Source organism: Astyanax mexicanus, unplaced genomic scaffold, assembly GCF_023375975.1.
Source record: "Astyanax mexicanus isolate ESR-SI-001 unplaced genomic scaffold, AstMex3_surface scaffold_36, whole genome shotgun sequence".
NCBI classification, from domain to species: Eukaryota; Metazoa; Chordata; class Actinopteri; order Characiformes; family Acestrorhamphidae; genus Astyanax; species Astyanax mexicanus.
Genome location: NW_026040046.1, coordinates 2,313,149 through 2,328,443, shown reverse-complemented (window position 1 = coordinate 2,328,443; position 15,295 = coordinate 2,313,149). Strand labels below are relative to the sequence as shown.

General features: G+C 37.4%; 1 protein-coding gene across 2 annotated transcripts in view; it reads left to right on the top strand.

Annotated features, from left to right (window-relative positions):
- The first annotated feature begins 1,959 nt into the window (after positions 1-1,959).
- cusr (Copper-only SOD repeat protein) overlaps positions 1,960-15,295 on the top strand; it is a 63,923-nt gene continuing 50,587 nt past the window's right edge. Inside the window, exons 1-3 of one of the 2 annotated variants that reach the window (XM_007242207.4) lie at positions 1,960-2,071; positions 6,045-8,130; positions 10,845-10,944. In XM_007242207.4, coding sequence (XP_007242269.3) covers positions 2,032-2,071; positions 6,045-8,130; positions 10,845-10,944 — 2,226 coding nt within the window. In that variant the 5' untranslated portion in view covers positions 1,960-2,031. The remainder of the gene's footprint in view (positions 2,072-6,044; positions 8,131-10,844; positions 10,945-15,295) is intronic. The other variant, XM_022666239.2, reaches the window with a different exon arrangement.

The window sequence follows — 15,295 nt, the reverse complement described above, 5'->3', positions numbered from 1 at the left end:
ATTTTCCTCTCTTCTTATTAATGTTATCTATTTACCGCGTAAACGTGTGTAATTTGGAAAGTCGTGGAAAGTCACAGGAAACGTGTCCACATGTAAAAAAACCTGTATAGGTAGATGTGAAATGTTGGGCACGTTACTTTGAAAAGTAATTAGCTATAGTTACTAGTTACTTCTCCAAAAAAGTAACTGAGTTACTAATGGAGTTACTCCACTATAAAAGTAATTAGTTACCAGTAAAAGTAACTATTGCGTTACTTGCCCCGTTAAAAAAATGAACAAAAGAAAATAAATTATGTAATTACTATTATTTATAGAAAAATAACAAACGAAAATAAACCCAAAATAATGACAAAAATATAATCTAACGAATTAAAAAAAATAAGAAACGAAAAACTCCACACGACCAAAGAAAATTACTAAGACTTGTAATACTGAAAAAAATGGAGAAAAAAAGCATCTGGGGATACAAATTAAACAAACCAAACCACACTCAAAGGAAAAATGTATATATATGCAAAACAAAAGAATGACCGAAAGCAACAAACCATTAAAAAACTCATGTAAAACAATCACAGGCTTTCTGCGCATAATAATAAAAGTTTTGGTTAGTTTCAGTTTCAAATCATGAAAACATGGGAAATGGTAACAGTGTTATAGTTACAGTCAGAGTAATTAGTTACATTACTTCTTACTGAAAAAAGTAACGGCTTTAGTAACGCTGTTACTACCATCACTGATTACAACGTTTCAGTTATGTGGACCTTACGTACAGAGTGTGTATGAGTAAGTATGGGGCTATGTCACGGTACGTTGACACTGTAACCCACGTAAGCGTCTTATGAATATGGAATACAATATGTTGCATGACATCATGTGTTGTCAGGCTGCCTTATTACAATGCAAATGTATGCATAGGCTTGTTTACTGATTGGATGTTAGATGCCAAGACGTGTTTACACAAACAGTTTTAACGTCTGTACACGTGATATTTTTATGCGTGGAGGCGTTTCTTTCCCACATGTTTCGGCTTAGTTGGCTTGCCATAGTGTTCTGCCTTCACTGTCCATTTGCGTACACAGCTATGCATACAGCTTAACACTCTTCCTTAAGTAACCAAGACACTTAAAGCCTTTTAGTGTTTTTAATAGAAGTGGTGTAAAACTGGGAAAACAAAAAAAAAGAAAACATGGGTTTCAGTTCCAACATATAAACAAAAGAACAATTTATGTACAATAAGGATAATAACAACCACATTTGCTGAGAGGTTGCTACACCACACTACAGTAGAAAAGCTAACATCCACTGACTAGCATCACCAAAAATAAGGAACAAACCGTCTACAAAAGAGCTTCAATAAACAAATTCATCACAGATAATGCTTGAACAAGGGGAAATGAAGATCGGATTTAGATAGATGCTTGCATGATCCTCCATGCTTCCAGCAGGCTGCCTAGTGTCTCTGCAGGAACTGCACCACTAGGGGGGGCTAAAGCAAAGACTAGTGAGTCAGAATAGTGAGTGATGTAAACAGGAGCACATGGGATGTGTCCTATTGAGGCCCTGCCTCCACACACACACACACACACACACACTTACACACTCACTCACACACACACACACACACTTACACCAATTTATATCTCAGGAATTCAAGAGGACACACATAAAGACACTGTGGGGGTCTTTCCTTCTGATACCACTCAAAATCTCCCTCACACTCTCTCTCTTTCTCTTACTCCCTATCCCCCTCACTCTCCCTCTCTCCCTCACTGTCTATTGCCCTCTCTCTCCCTCTCTCGTTCCCCCTCACTCTCTCTTACTCTCTCTCCCTCACTCTCTTTCCCTCTCTCTCTCTCACTCTCTCTTCCCCCTCTCTCTCTCTTACTTTCTCTCCCTCTCTCTTTCTCTTACTCTCTCCCTCTCTTACCCCCCCCCTCACTCTCTCTCCCTCTCTCTCTCTCTCTCTCTCTCTCTCTCTCAGGCAAATACACAGCCACACAAACATACACACTCTCACACACAGCTGCCAACATGTGCCTTTCAGCAGCTTTTCTCCTGCTGGCTCTGTGGGGTGAGTTCTCTTTACTGCTCGTGTGGTTTGTTTCGTGCTCTTCAGCTGTGTGCAGCTCAGGGTCATTAACAGAGAGATATGACTGAACGCTCAGCTTTGATTTAGACGGGATAAATACTGCAATCGTATTCTCCATTCACAGCAGAATAATTCCAACCTGTCCTATGCAACTTTATTTGATCCCAGCTCTGCACACCTTCTCTTGGTGTAAGCAAAAGTGTTTCTTCTCTTGAACTGCACTTTTATTACCAAGAGTGTGTACAGACTCCCAGCTAACAATGTTTAGTTAGTAGAATATTTCCTAAATGTTGCAATTTACATTCTTATGTCAATATGTCAGTTTTCTGGATGTTCTGTTTTATTTAACGTTTTAAACGTTTACAATACTTTACAATGTCACTTGTGTCAATATTTTAATTTTAAGTTTTGGAAATGTTACTTTTAACGTTTAAATAATGTTAGTATTAGTCTAGCTGGGAACATTATGTAAGAAACGTTTTAATAACATTGAGATGCAAAGCATTATTACATCACACATTTTCAGAACGTTCCTAAAACATTATTTCTGTAACCTTTTCAAAACGTTGTCAAATATTCTTATAATGTTTTCTGTTAGCTTTGTTGCTCATCCTTAACTTAAATTTGTTTATTTGAATCCTAAACATGACCCAGAAATCAATAAATTATAACATACTGTTTTATTTTAGACTTCTTTACAGTAGAAGTCTAAAAATATCACAGTAGATAGAACAGCACTGTAATTAGTAGCATTCAACCAATTTATATAATAATTTATATCATGAAACAGTTGATGATTACAAAATCATTCAGAGTGATTCAGGGATAAACTTACCAAACCCAGATTGTTTAGTGTTTAAGAACAGAAACAAATGTTTTAAATGTTATACTGTTATATTACAGAAAATCATTGTACAATGTGGTCCTAAATGTTTATATCTGAGATGTATTTTTTGTACAATTTTGGGAAAAATGTAAAAAAAAAAAAAAAAAACTTTTAGAGTCTAGACAGATGTCTGTGTGTACGTTGGCTTAGGCAAATTAGTCCCAAAAGAAATGTAAAGTTTGACCACCATTTCTCATCATTGACAGTTCATATAAAGCTCAAAACACACATGTTGTGCTAAGTTTGAAAATCAAATAAAAATATTATGTTTGCATTGTGGTGTTGTAGTGCAGGGTAACTAACGACTATATTCAAATCATTGTAAATACAACTGATAGTTGTATTTGGCAGTCTCTTTTAAAGAAGTTAGTGAAATAAAACCTGTATATAAACATTATGACTAGGAATACTTTTATTTAAGTAATTTGAGGTAATTTGTTGTCTCAATCATTTAGTAATATGTGCGCAATACTTGAGTAAACTAGACTTATTTTAGTGAGAGAGAGAGGGCCCTATTTTAGTGATTTATAGGTGAGCCATTAACCATGCACCATGCAGCGTGATTTAGGGCATGTCAGTGTGTCCTTAGTATCATGAGGGCACAAAAAGTAAGCCTTGCTCAGCTCAAAACGCACAAAATGCATGTACTAATTCTCTTAATTAATCGTGGTTGTGTTTTGGGTGTAATGTGAACTAAATAAATCAGTGTGTCACTTGCCTCACATTCCCTTAAAGATGCAGATTTTTAGCTGAGGATACTGACCTGCGTGAACATGCTCAGAAGGTTTTATGTTATTATGTATTCTGTTTATTGTTTATGTAAAAGTTAGGTTTGCATGTAAAGTATAAGATAGGGCTCTTAAACTTTTAGTTAAGATCTCCGTTTGAATGAATGTGACCACAAATGTCCAACTAACTCAAAATAAAAAAAGACTTAGTTCTAACAAATTGTGTGTTTACAGTGTACAAGCTACGGCCAAACCAAAAAAACATTCCGAAATAAGCTTGCAAGTCATGAAAAATCTCTTTTTCTTCTTTAATATAATGTAAATATGGAAGTTGTTCTTTTTTTGCCACATTTTGCCATAATTGTAAGATAAATGGGCCAATAGAAAAGCTTTAAAATGATTTTGATTAAAGGTTTTTTTACATTGACTTCTGCTGAAAGTAGGGTTTTCTGCTGTAAAGAAATCATTTTGGACATATAATTTTTTCTTTTTTAAACACCACGATTTTGCTTTTGTACCATGTACATACTGTTTATTTAGGTTGACTGGGACTGAAACACATATATGCCAGATTGGTTCACTGTAGGGACAATGACATTAGCACTTTTGGAGGTAGAGAAAGGACAGTCCCTGAAAAAGACATTTGGTGTTATCTAATCTCTTTCGATGAAACAGGAGATACACACTATTGTTGTTGAGTGTTGGATGTTGAAAGGACGCTGGTATCAGAGCTCCTTGCTTTTCCAGTGCTGACACTTTGCTTTCAACTCTTTCTTGGCTTTGTCTTGAATTATGTTAACAACAATAGTGGTGTGAAACTGACCCAAACATGTTATTCAGTCAAAGGCCATGTTACTGGAAGCACTGGGATGGATTAAGTCTAAAACTCTTAATCAAATGATTACAAGCCAAACACTTTTGTTAACAAGGCAAAACAAAAAATGATATAAAGTCTACCATATATAATGCTGAGAGATTAATCCAACTGTTTTTATATGATTTTCAGAATAGGTTAATCCAGACTGTACATCTTTATGAATAGAACCTGCCGGAGGGTTATACTGTATCTCAGTAGGAAGTTTTTGGGCAGTGATTTTCGTATATTGCACTTTTCCTTATTAAGGGTTTTTAGCATTTAAAAAGTTCTTCACACTTACACTTGCACATTAAAACACTGTTTTTTACAGACCAAAATGGGGTCTTTGAACTATGGGATTGCTTAAAGAAAAATGTAAACATGCACTTTTTAGCTAATGGTAGAACATTTTGTTACATATGTCCTTTACATGTAAATGAGTAAAAAGCAAATGATGTAAATGCAGCCCAGTATTTTCGGTGTGTCTAGGGAGGTTGGAAGAGAATGGATTATGTGCTCACACCTCTTTAAGATTAAGAAACATTGTGATTACCTGTATTATGACTAGCTTAGAGAAGTTTCACTGCAACTGATAGTCCTGTTTTTGTTTTGACATTAACAGAGGCTTAGAAAAACTGTATTACTCATGCTACAAGGCCACACCCACTTAATCTGTTTGTGTCCTCTTTGCTGAAATCAGAGACTAACATATCTTTCTCCTACATGGAAATTAGTGTGTTTTCTATTTGAATATTATCTGGATGTACATTGACCGGATTCTCTTCACACAAGTAGTGTTAGCCGATATAAAAATCATGATTATTTCTTTTTAAATACTGGAAATTCCCTGTATTTGTGAGTTGGAGACTAATAATAGTGCAGTGTGGTTTAGGTATGGCAGACTAGGGCCTTTTTACTGTATTATAATTAGTAGTGTATAACAAATATTGATATATTGAATTATTGTGATATTTTGCTTTGCAAAACTGTATGAGTTTCAATTAGTAGTAATTTGGTGATAGTTTAAACCCTGCCCACCAGATAGCAGTGTTGTACTCTGTCTTCATAGATCTGATGGGACAACAATTAAAAAGTCCTTTTCTCAGATTTATATCCAAGTAATGTACATTCTGAACTTGACAGTAAGCTACCCTGTGTTTACATCAGTAAATAAAACTGCTAATGTAGCACCAGGCTGTGTAAACTTTGTCACATGATTCAGATTCCATATTAATTGCATGCGTTGATGGGTTACCATCGACAGCTCTAGTTTACATTTCTCATTAAAATGTGTATTTCTGATTGCCTGATGGAATCACTTTAGATATCGATTTCTGAGTGTGGTTTGAGTGATCGGGTCATAATCCAGTTACAATGCATTCTCGGGGCTTTTCACGGGGACAAGTAGAACCAGGACATAATTGGACAACCAAAAACACATTTAAACTCAAGTTTAAATTACTAAGTTGTACTTTTCATTTGCAGGTTCTGCTGCCGACGGCAAATATCAGGCCAGTTTCAACATGGCGGGAGTTACTGGTTGGGTCCGGTTTAATTCCAATGAGCAAAGGGCCACTGTTAACCTTACTGGTACTGACACAAACACATGTGGGGCCTTTAACCTTTCCATCACAGAGTTTCCTGTAATGTATGGTCACATGGCCCAAGTCTGTGACAAAGCCCACATAGGACAAAGTGTGTTCACATTATCTATGAATACTGGAGGTTCTGTGGTGAACATCTCTGATATCTTCAAGCAGAGGTCCAGCCTCGAAGCGCTGTCCGTTCTAGTAGAGACATGCAGTGGCAGGAAGGCCTGTGCAGGGATACTTGCATTCAAGTCCAGAGTAAACACTTGGCAGGCTCGATTCTTTAGTAAGGTGGCTGGGAATGTCTACCTCCGCCAGGTCTCTGGAGAACAAGGTGCCACACTTCTTGCAGACCTCGTTAGTGTGGATCCAAATGACTCTGTAGCCAATGTGAATGTCTTTTTATGTCAGAGTTCTGCAGTAAGCTGTGCAAAACTGCTGGTCAGCCTAAACCCAACTAACTTGAAGAACGTGGGACAACTGAAAGTCGGTTCTCCTCTTGAACCTGTCAAATCCCGCTTGGAGATCTCCTCCTTTAGTGCTGAATTTCGTTTTGCTCTTATCAAACTCACATCAGGGTATTCATGTGCTGACCTCAGGACCTTAGAAACAAAGATCGTCAGTGCTCTCATTGACATGAGGGGGATCAAGGGAGAGATCATCTTTCACCAGTCATCTCCTTTTGACCTGACTACTCTCACTGTCAACCTGACCAACCTTAATGGAAGGGTTGGGCCATACCATGTTCACCTGTTTCCCACACCAACACAGAGGTCACCTCCAGAGAGCACTTGCAGTAATGACAACCTTGGAGGCCACTGGAATCCCTTTGGTGTTAACACTCAAGTTGGTGTGTACCCACCACCTTATGGCTCAACCCATGACCTTTATGAAGTTGGAGACCTCAGCTCCAGGCATGGCTCTTTGGCCAATGCCGTTGATTTCCAGGCCAGCTTCACTGACTGGAATTTGCCTCTGTTTGGGCAAAATAGCATTGTTGGCCGGTCTGTAGTTCTTCATCAACCAAATGGAACAAGGTTTGCCTGTGCAAGCATTGGCTATTCTGGGGAAGTGATCACAGCCAGGGCTGTCTTCCGGAAAACAATAGTGGGATTTATCTTGTTCACCCAGCTGAATGGAAACACGTACTCTGATGTCTCAGTTTTCCTGGATGTGTCCTATGGACAACCATCCACCCCTCCAACTCAGAAGCACCACTGGCACATCCATAGCTTTCCTATCAGCACAGAGACAGACGCAGATGAAGGTTGTTGTGAGTCCACCGGGGGCCATTGGAATCCTTACAACATCAGCACCAGCGAGAACAGCTATAAGGTGAACTGCAAGCCGGACTGTCCTTTTGCTTGTGAAGTTGGAGATCTGTCCAGGAAACAAAGCATGTTGAATTTGGGAACAGAAATGGGCAAACTAACCAGCAAATACTTCTTCACAGACACTACGTCTTGGATGTCAGGACTGGGCAGCATGATTGGCAGGTCTGTGGTGATTCATGGACCTGATGAGGCAGCCCGTCGCATTGCCTGTGCTAACCTCACACTTCACCGCTTTCCATCAGCTTCTACTGGATCCTGGCAAGGCTCTGGATCCTCCAGTGGACACATGCACTTCTCTCAGACCTCTCCTCAGGGCGCAACCAATCTCCACATCTTTTTGAGTGGACTGGAGGCAAGAGCAGGCGGTTACCATGTCCATCTACTTCCAATAAAGAGTGGAGAAGATGCTTGTTCCAACGAGAACATCATGGGTCACTTCAACCCCTATGCTGTAAACGTGTCATTATCTCCTTCTCCAGGGAATGGCACAGTGGATCAATATGAGATTGGAGATATTAGTGGGAAGTTTGGATATCTGACAGATCAGTACCAACTCCAGAAACATGTTATGGACAGTAATCTGCCTCTCAGTGGACCCAACAGCATCATTGGACGATCACTGGTAATCCACTACAGGAATGGATCAAGGTTATTATACCATTAAGTATAACACTATTATCACTTATAGATTTATAGACGGGGATTAAACTCAGTCCGATGTGAAATGGACTTGGGGTAAGAACTTTTGTTGTATATCCCACCTCTGCTCACCCCGACCATTTAAAATACAACTCTTTTAGCCGAAGCATTACATTACATTACATTACATTACATTTGGCAGACGCTTTTGTCCAAAGCGACTTACAATATTGAAGTGCAAATAATAGAAGAGGTTAAGTACAAAAATAATAGAAGTTAAAAATAAAACATCTATAGATAGGGCCTTAAGGAGGTCAGAGGGAAATAATGGGATAGAGGAGTAGAGAAGAGGAAGAAGGGGATGAGGTTAGAATTAGTTAGTTTGTTAGAGGTGTTAGGAGAGTAAGTGCTCTTTGAAGAGCTCTGTCTTCAGGAGTTTCTTAAAGAAGCTCCCAACATGCTAGTGATAGGTTGTCTATGCAAATATATCTATTTTTTAAACCATTAAAAACCTCAAAGCAGGTACTGAAAACTTTAAAAAGTGCCCAGATAGTAAGACAAACACTCTTTATACACACAGTACCTTAATGAAGGTCTAAATTCAGTTCAGTCCAAGATTAAGCTTAATCCATGTCTAGAAAACTGGCACATGTTGTTTTTAATTGCAGTTTAAGTTTCAGTGTTCTTTAGTTCCTGTTCCTCCTTACATTCTTCAGTTCCCCAAAATGCCTTCAATTCTCTATCAAATGCATTTTTCTCTTTTTCTGATTTTCTAAAAGTGAGAACTCCTATTGATCATGTACAGGTAATACAATGTAACATATAATCATAAAAAAGGTCCCTTTGGGGCTGAAATTTGTGGAATGTGCAGATTTAGAACATTTTAGTCCATAATTAGGTCTTTGTGAAGAACACAGCTCATATCAGTTTACCTGAAAGCTATTTAGGCTCTATTATGGGGTCAGCTCTCTAAATAACAACCAACCTAGCATTGTAGAGTCAGAATGAAATAAAGAGTTCAATGGCCAATAAGTGATTTACAGATACAGTGGTGTGAAAAAGTATTTGACCCTCTACAGATTTATTTTCTTGTTTGTCTTTTTAAAATTAAATATCAGACAAAGATAGCCTATCTAAATATAAAAAGCACTTTTTAAAAAATAATTTTATTTTTTTAAAGGAAAAAAATCTATTCAAACCAGTCTAGTGCTGTGTGAAAAAGTATTTGCCCACTAAACTTAATAACTTGTTTGTGCCACCCTTGGCAGCAACAATTGCAATCAAGCTTTACTGATAACTGGGAATGAGTCTTTCACCTCTCTGTGGAGGGAATTAGTTCCACTCTTCTTTACAGAATTGTTTTAATTCAGACACACTGAAGGAGGTGGACTTGTTTGTCTGTTTTGGATCATTGTCCTGCTGCAGAACCCAAGTACACCTGAGCTTGAGTTCAATAACAGATGGTCAGACATTCTCCTTCCGAATTTCTGCTTCCATCTATCATGGCAAATTGTCCAGACCCTGAAGCAGCAAAGCAGACCCAAACCATCACACTACTACCATTATGTTTTACCATCAGTATGATGATCTTTTTCTAAAATTACGTGTCAGTTTTACTCTAGATGTAACATGACACACACCTTCCAAAAAGTTCCACTTCACATCAGTCACATCAGTCCAAAGAATATTTAGCATTGTTTTTTGCCTTGGAACTCTCCCATGGATACAATTTTTGACCAGTCTCTATATTATTAATAAGTTATAGATACCTTAACTAAGGAAAGTGAGACCCGCAGTTCTTTTGTGACCTCCTGGATGAGCTGTCTGTGCCCTTTAGGAAAATGTTGGTTGGCCGGTCACTCCTGTTCACCAATGTTTCATGTTTTCTTCAATGTGTGAATAATAGTGAATCACTGGGGTTCACTGTGAGTCCTAAAGCCTTAGAAATGACCTTGTAACGTTTTCCAGACTGACAGACGTCTTAGCTGTACTTGGATTTTTTCAGATTGATGTGTATTATATTGCTTTTTGAGATCTTGTAGCTGCTTTATGTTGTCAGACAGGTTCTATTTAAGTGATTTCTTGATTCTACAAGCCTGGCAGTAAACATGTCTGGTTGTGGTTAGTAGTGAAATTGAACTTTGCTTTCCAAAAATGTGATTAATCACAGTTAATTATAAGTGAGCAAACTGTTTTTCACAAAGGGCTAGATTGGTTTGGATAGTTTTTTTCCCCTTTAATGAATGAAATCATAAAAAAAGTGTTTTTATATTAACTCAGGTTATCTTTGTCTATTATTAAAGTTTGTTTGATAACGTTAAAAATGTAAAAATGATACAAATACAAAAACAAAATAAATCTGTAAGGGAACAAATACTTTTTCACACCACTGTATTCTAAACAATTTTAATAGTAGGCCATCAGTTTTTAAGGGCAGTATGATGATTGTGAGTGTATTGAAAACCCTGATATGTTCCTTAAATACGTCAGAATGAAACCAGAACAAGAGCAAGCCAAAAGCCAACTATTTTTGCAATAGTGAGTTACAGGTGCATGTTTTGGGCTCTAAGGTTTTTATGAGACTTACTGAAACTGGTCTTACATTGAAAATGAACCAGCGGGACAACAAAGTTAACTATTGTTTTAAGCTTAAAAGATTTAATATGTAATTTTCCTAAATTATTCTGGTATTTATTTGTTATAATGCATTAACTGTCCTACAGAATGCAGTGTACCAACATCACAGCTGAAAACTCTTTGGACACATACTGGGTCACTGCCAAGGCAGTGTTCAATGGCGACATGATCGGGACAATAATCCTGGTAAGGAATATGAGGCAGTTTGTTTATTTACAGTATAGTTAAAGGAGTAGTTTGTTAAAAAATAACTAAGAATTTTAAAAGTGAATGATTTACCCCAGATACAGTAACTTAGCCAATTCATGTTTGGTATCAACACTCAATTAACACTCACCTAAAGTGTTTTGTACAGTCCAATTTGAACACAATGCTACTACAAAGTAGGGCTGGGCGATACGGGAAAAAATCTTATCACGATGTAGTTTTCCATATCAGCCGATATCGATATGTATCACGATACAAATCTCTTTCTGCTACACTTAAAGGTTTCTTTTCCTCATAAAAAATATTCAGACCCTTTACATTATTTGTCTGTTTAATTTAAATTGCAATAGCACTTGGCTTTTTAATATAATTATATTTAATCAATGGATTATTCCCCTCCCTGAATGCAGGCAACTACATAAAGCAGAATACAAGAGTATATCACTGTTCATTTTGAAAGGTCTTAGTCTTTTGACTAAAATGTATAATAATTTTAGTTACATTTTAGTCTAGCAGATATTATTAGTTTTAGCCACATTTTAGTCTAGTTTTAGTCTAATAAATTTTGGTCATATTAAAAGTATGTATTACAGATGTTTTACTGTTTTTCTATTTTATATTTGTTGTTATTTTGAGATTATTTACTGCTAATGTTTATTAAAATAATAGCCTTTAAGTTTTGTTGCATTTAAATTATGCTACATTTAAATATTTTAAAGCTAGTGAGCTGTAATGGAGGTGGGAGGAATAAAGTCAAGTTTCTGAAATGATCCACTTCTACTGCAGTACAGATTTATACTAACATTAAACTCATCCAGTTCAGTAACAGCAATGTTTATCTCTGTTTAAATGCAGCTACACAGATTATATAATCTTCTGTATTTAGTAAAATATCCAGAACAACAGACTCTCTATCTGTTAAAAACTAAAAACACAGAGACAGAGGAGAATTCTGCTCTCAGGGTTTTCTAACAGAAACAGTGAGAGTTAGTAAAAAAACGGAAAGAGCTGCTTCTCTGTGTGTTTATATACTAACCCCTCACTCGCGCTGAAGTTAACGCTAATTTACACTGAAAGTGGATTAACACGGCTAACGTGTGTTACCCTTTAGTTTATCAGAATGTAAAAAACAGTGAAGGAACCTTAGCTAATGATGACAAGATTACACAGATCCCTTTTACACCTAAACATCGCTAACTCTGAACTCAGACAAGCTTACCTAGCCTAACCTAACCTAACCTAACCTAACCTAGCCTAACCTAACCTAACCTAACCTAACCTAACCTAACCTAACCTAACCTAACCTAACCTAACCTAGCCTAACCTAACCTAGCAAACGGAGCAGCGTTACCTTCCTTCAGAAATCTGCATCTAAATATCCTGGTGAGGAGACTCCATGCCTCATATTTAGGAGTTGAGTTTTCCACTGTAGAGCAGCTAAACTTATCCTATAAATGATGTTTATGGAATAAATGGGAGAGAAGCCGCTGTGTGAGGTTCAGAGTGAGGGGATCATTCGATTCGATGATTATTCGATTTTTTACTAAATTATTAATCTAAATAAAAAATAACAAATTCCTTTGCTATTCATTTACCACAGCAAGAATCTCAATCAACACTGTTCAGGGTTCAGGCCACCCTGTTTGAAAGCTGTGGTTCCTCCTGTGAGCTGTAAAACTGCGTGAAACCGCCAGCATGTTTGAAGATGCTGGTTGTAGTTGTGAAGTGGAAAGGAACAAATTAGGTTGAGATTTTTGGAAATTAATTATGACACAGTGATGCGACATTTTAAACTGACTGACTAAACAAATTATTCAGACCAATCTTAGACATCCCCAGCTTCCTCTTTCTGAGCTTTTGGTTCCTAATACAATTACTTCTTACTTCTTATTTATAGATGCAGAATATCAGTTATGTAATATAAAAAAAACCCTGTTCTATGATTTATTAGTTTTCTCATTCACCATCTACTTACTTACTTGTTATAATCTGTTAGACTGTAAATACAGCACCTGTCCTGCAGGTGCTTCATGACGGGAAAAAAATAAATTAGTGCTTGTTTTTGTTTTTTGATGTGTATTATCAGGGGCATTGCCTGGGTATGTAAAAATCCGGGACTCAGTCCAGGTAATTATATTAGTTTATTAGCTGATCAGTTGGATCCGGCTTCCCTACTAGCCCACTGCGCTCCGCAAAACCAGTAAGCTGATTGGCTGTTTCTCCTCAGAGGCGGAACTTTATTCTTGAACTGGCTCCGTGATTCGCGTCAAGAGATTTTCCATTCACAGCCTGTCTCCTCACGAATAAAACAGCTGAGCTGAGCGAAACGATTCGGGGCTACTGGAAGCCCAGGCCAGGCGACGCCCCTGTGTTTTATCATACATCAACAAACAGCTCTTACAGAAAATTCCGACTAGAAATAATGCATACGCTGCATACACACTTTTTGCGTTACTGCCTGCATGGAGGCACTCTAGCCTTGTTAGCTCTCGCATCACAAAGTTTCGTATTGCAATATTGTATTGTTTTTCAAAAACACAGTGTTGATTAGATTATGTATTAAGATTTATTAAGATCATACCTTTCCATGTTAATAATCATTCCTCTTGTTTACCTGCTGCCTCATTATTGGTCAGGTGGCTTGCTTCTAAGTTAAGGTACGCAAGCTGCTCAAGCTACAGCACTACGTGTAAGTAGCTTGCTATCTACTTAGCTTTCTTAAATATGCACTTTAAACACACTTTTCCTTACATAAATAACTCATGCATTTGCTATCCCACCTTAAATGCTGCTAATTTACCATTCCGCCTTAATTGCTGCTATGGTGGCACACAGGCTTTAGGCTTTAGATACTATTTTTGGCGCTTTATCATCTACTACAGTACCTAAAAAGGTAACTGTTTTAACTGCAGGGAAATTTTGTTTAAATGCAAGGAAACTGTTAAGGTGGAATGGAAATGTGTTTTAAGGCGGAAGGGAAAAGTGAAGAGGAAACAAAAAGCTTCATATGCTGCAGTAAGTAGACCTAGTGAAGAATTCGTTACTCAGATCAGTAGTTTTACAGTAAACTGGTGTACTACAATTCTTTAAGGTGAGACTTATTTTATTTTAAGACTTATCTTTTTATTAGGCTACTTTGAAAATTAACAATAGCCAAGCTTTTTAAAAGGCATTAGCCAAGCTATATAAATGCATTCCTACATCTCCCCTTAACATTTAATATTGCACTCCAGTTGTCAAAATATGTGGATCAGATGGGACAAAATCTACAGGGATCATCATCATTATATAATATGTATCACGATATATTGAATCGTAAGCCCTGTATTATGATAATTATCATATCACAGTTCTTGCACAATACACGTTTTAATGAGTTGCTTCAGATCTGTGCTCTACTGTATAACACCAGGATCATTTAATATTGGAGTGAAATTCTGGAACTTCTCCACACATCTCACAAGTCATTCAACATGAGCACACTAATCACTGTGTAACTGTGCATACTTGGATTGGATCAGTCTCCTCAGCAGAAGCCTGCTGCGGTTTTTCTATCCAGCTGGCGCACTGGACGTCACGTTCCCTTTCACCCTCGATCCCACTTTAGAGGGCTGGTCTCTTTAAATCTGCCACAAAAAGATGACACTGCCTGCTTTCTCTCTGTTCTGTGGAGTGGAGGGTAGGGAGCCAGGCTGAGAGGTGTAGGAAAGACACTGACAATAAAGAAAGTTGTTTAAATTGAGGCATATGGGCAAGCTTAAGAGTATAACATGCTAGCTTTAATTAGCACAGTACTTGATAAAATATATAAATACTGAATTCATGTTTTAAGAGAGAATAAGATTGTTTTTTGGGAGAGGGTTACTAAAGGTTTAATTTTTATGTAGTTTTGATAAATCATAATCTGCCTACCCAAAACACATGAATAAACACTATTTTTCTTTTTTAACTAAAAGATGTTTTATTTTGTGTGCAGTTTCCCCCTGGACAACACTTGATCCTCTGAATTACGAGATAGTTTGAGAGTCTTAATAAATAAAATGCTATGTTTAAGCTAATGCTACAGCGCAGTGAATGTCAGCAGACTCGATTTGGTGCAACACCAGTGATGCCACCCTAGTTGTATTTTTGCATTAAACTACATTACACTTTTGTCCAAAGCGACTTACAAAATGATGTAATAGAAGGTAAAAAACATTTTTAGACAGGGATAGAGGAGGAAAAGAAAGGGAGGAAGTTCAGTGGAGCCTTCAGGAGTGAGTGCAGGAAGGAAGAAGCTGTTCTGTATCACCTTGTAGGCGAATGTAAGGGCTTTGAATTTGACGAGCAG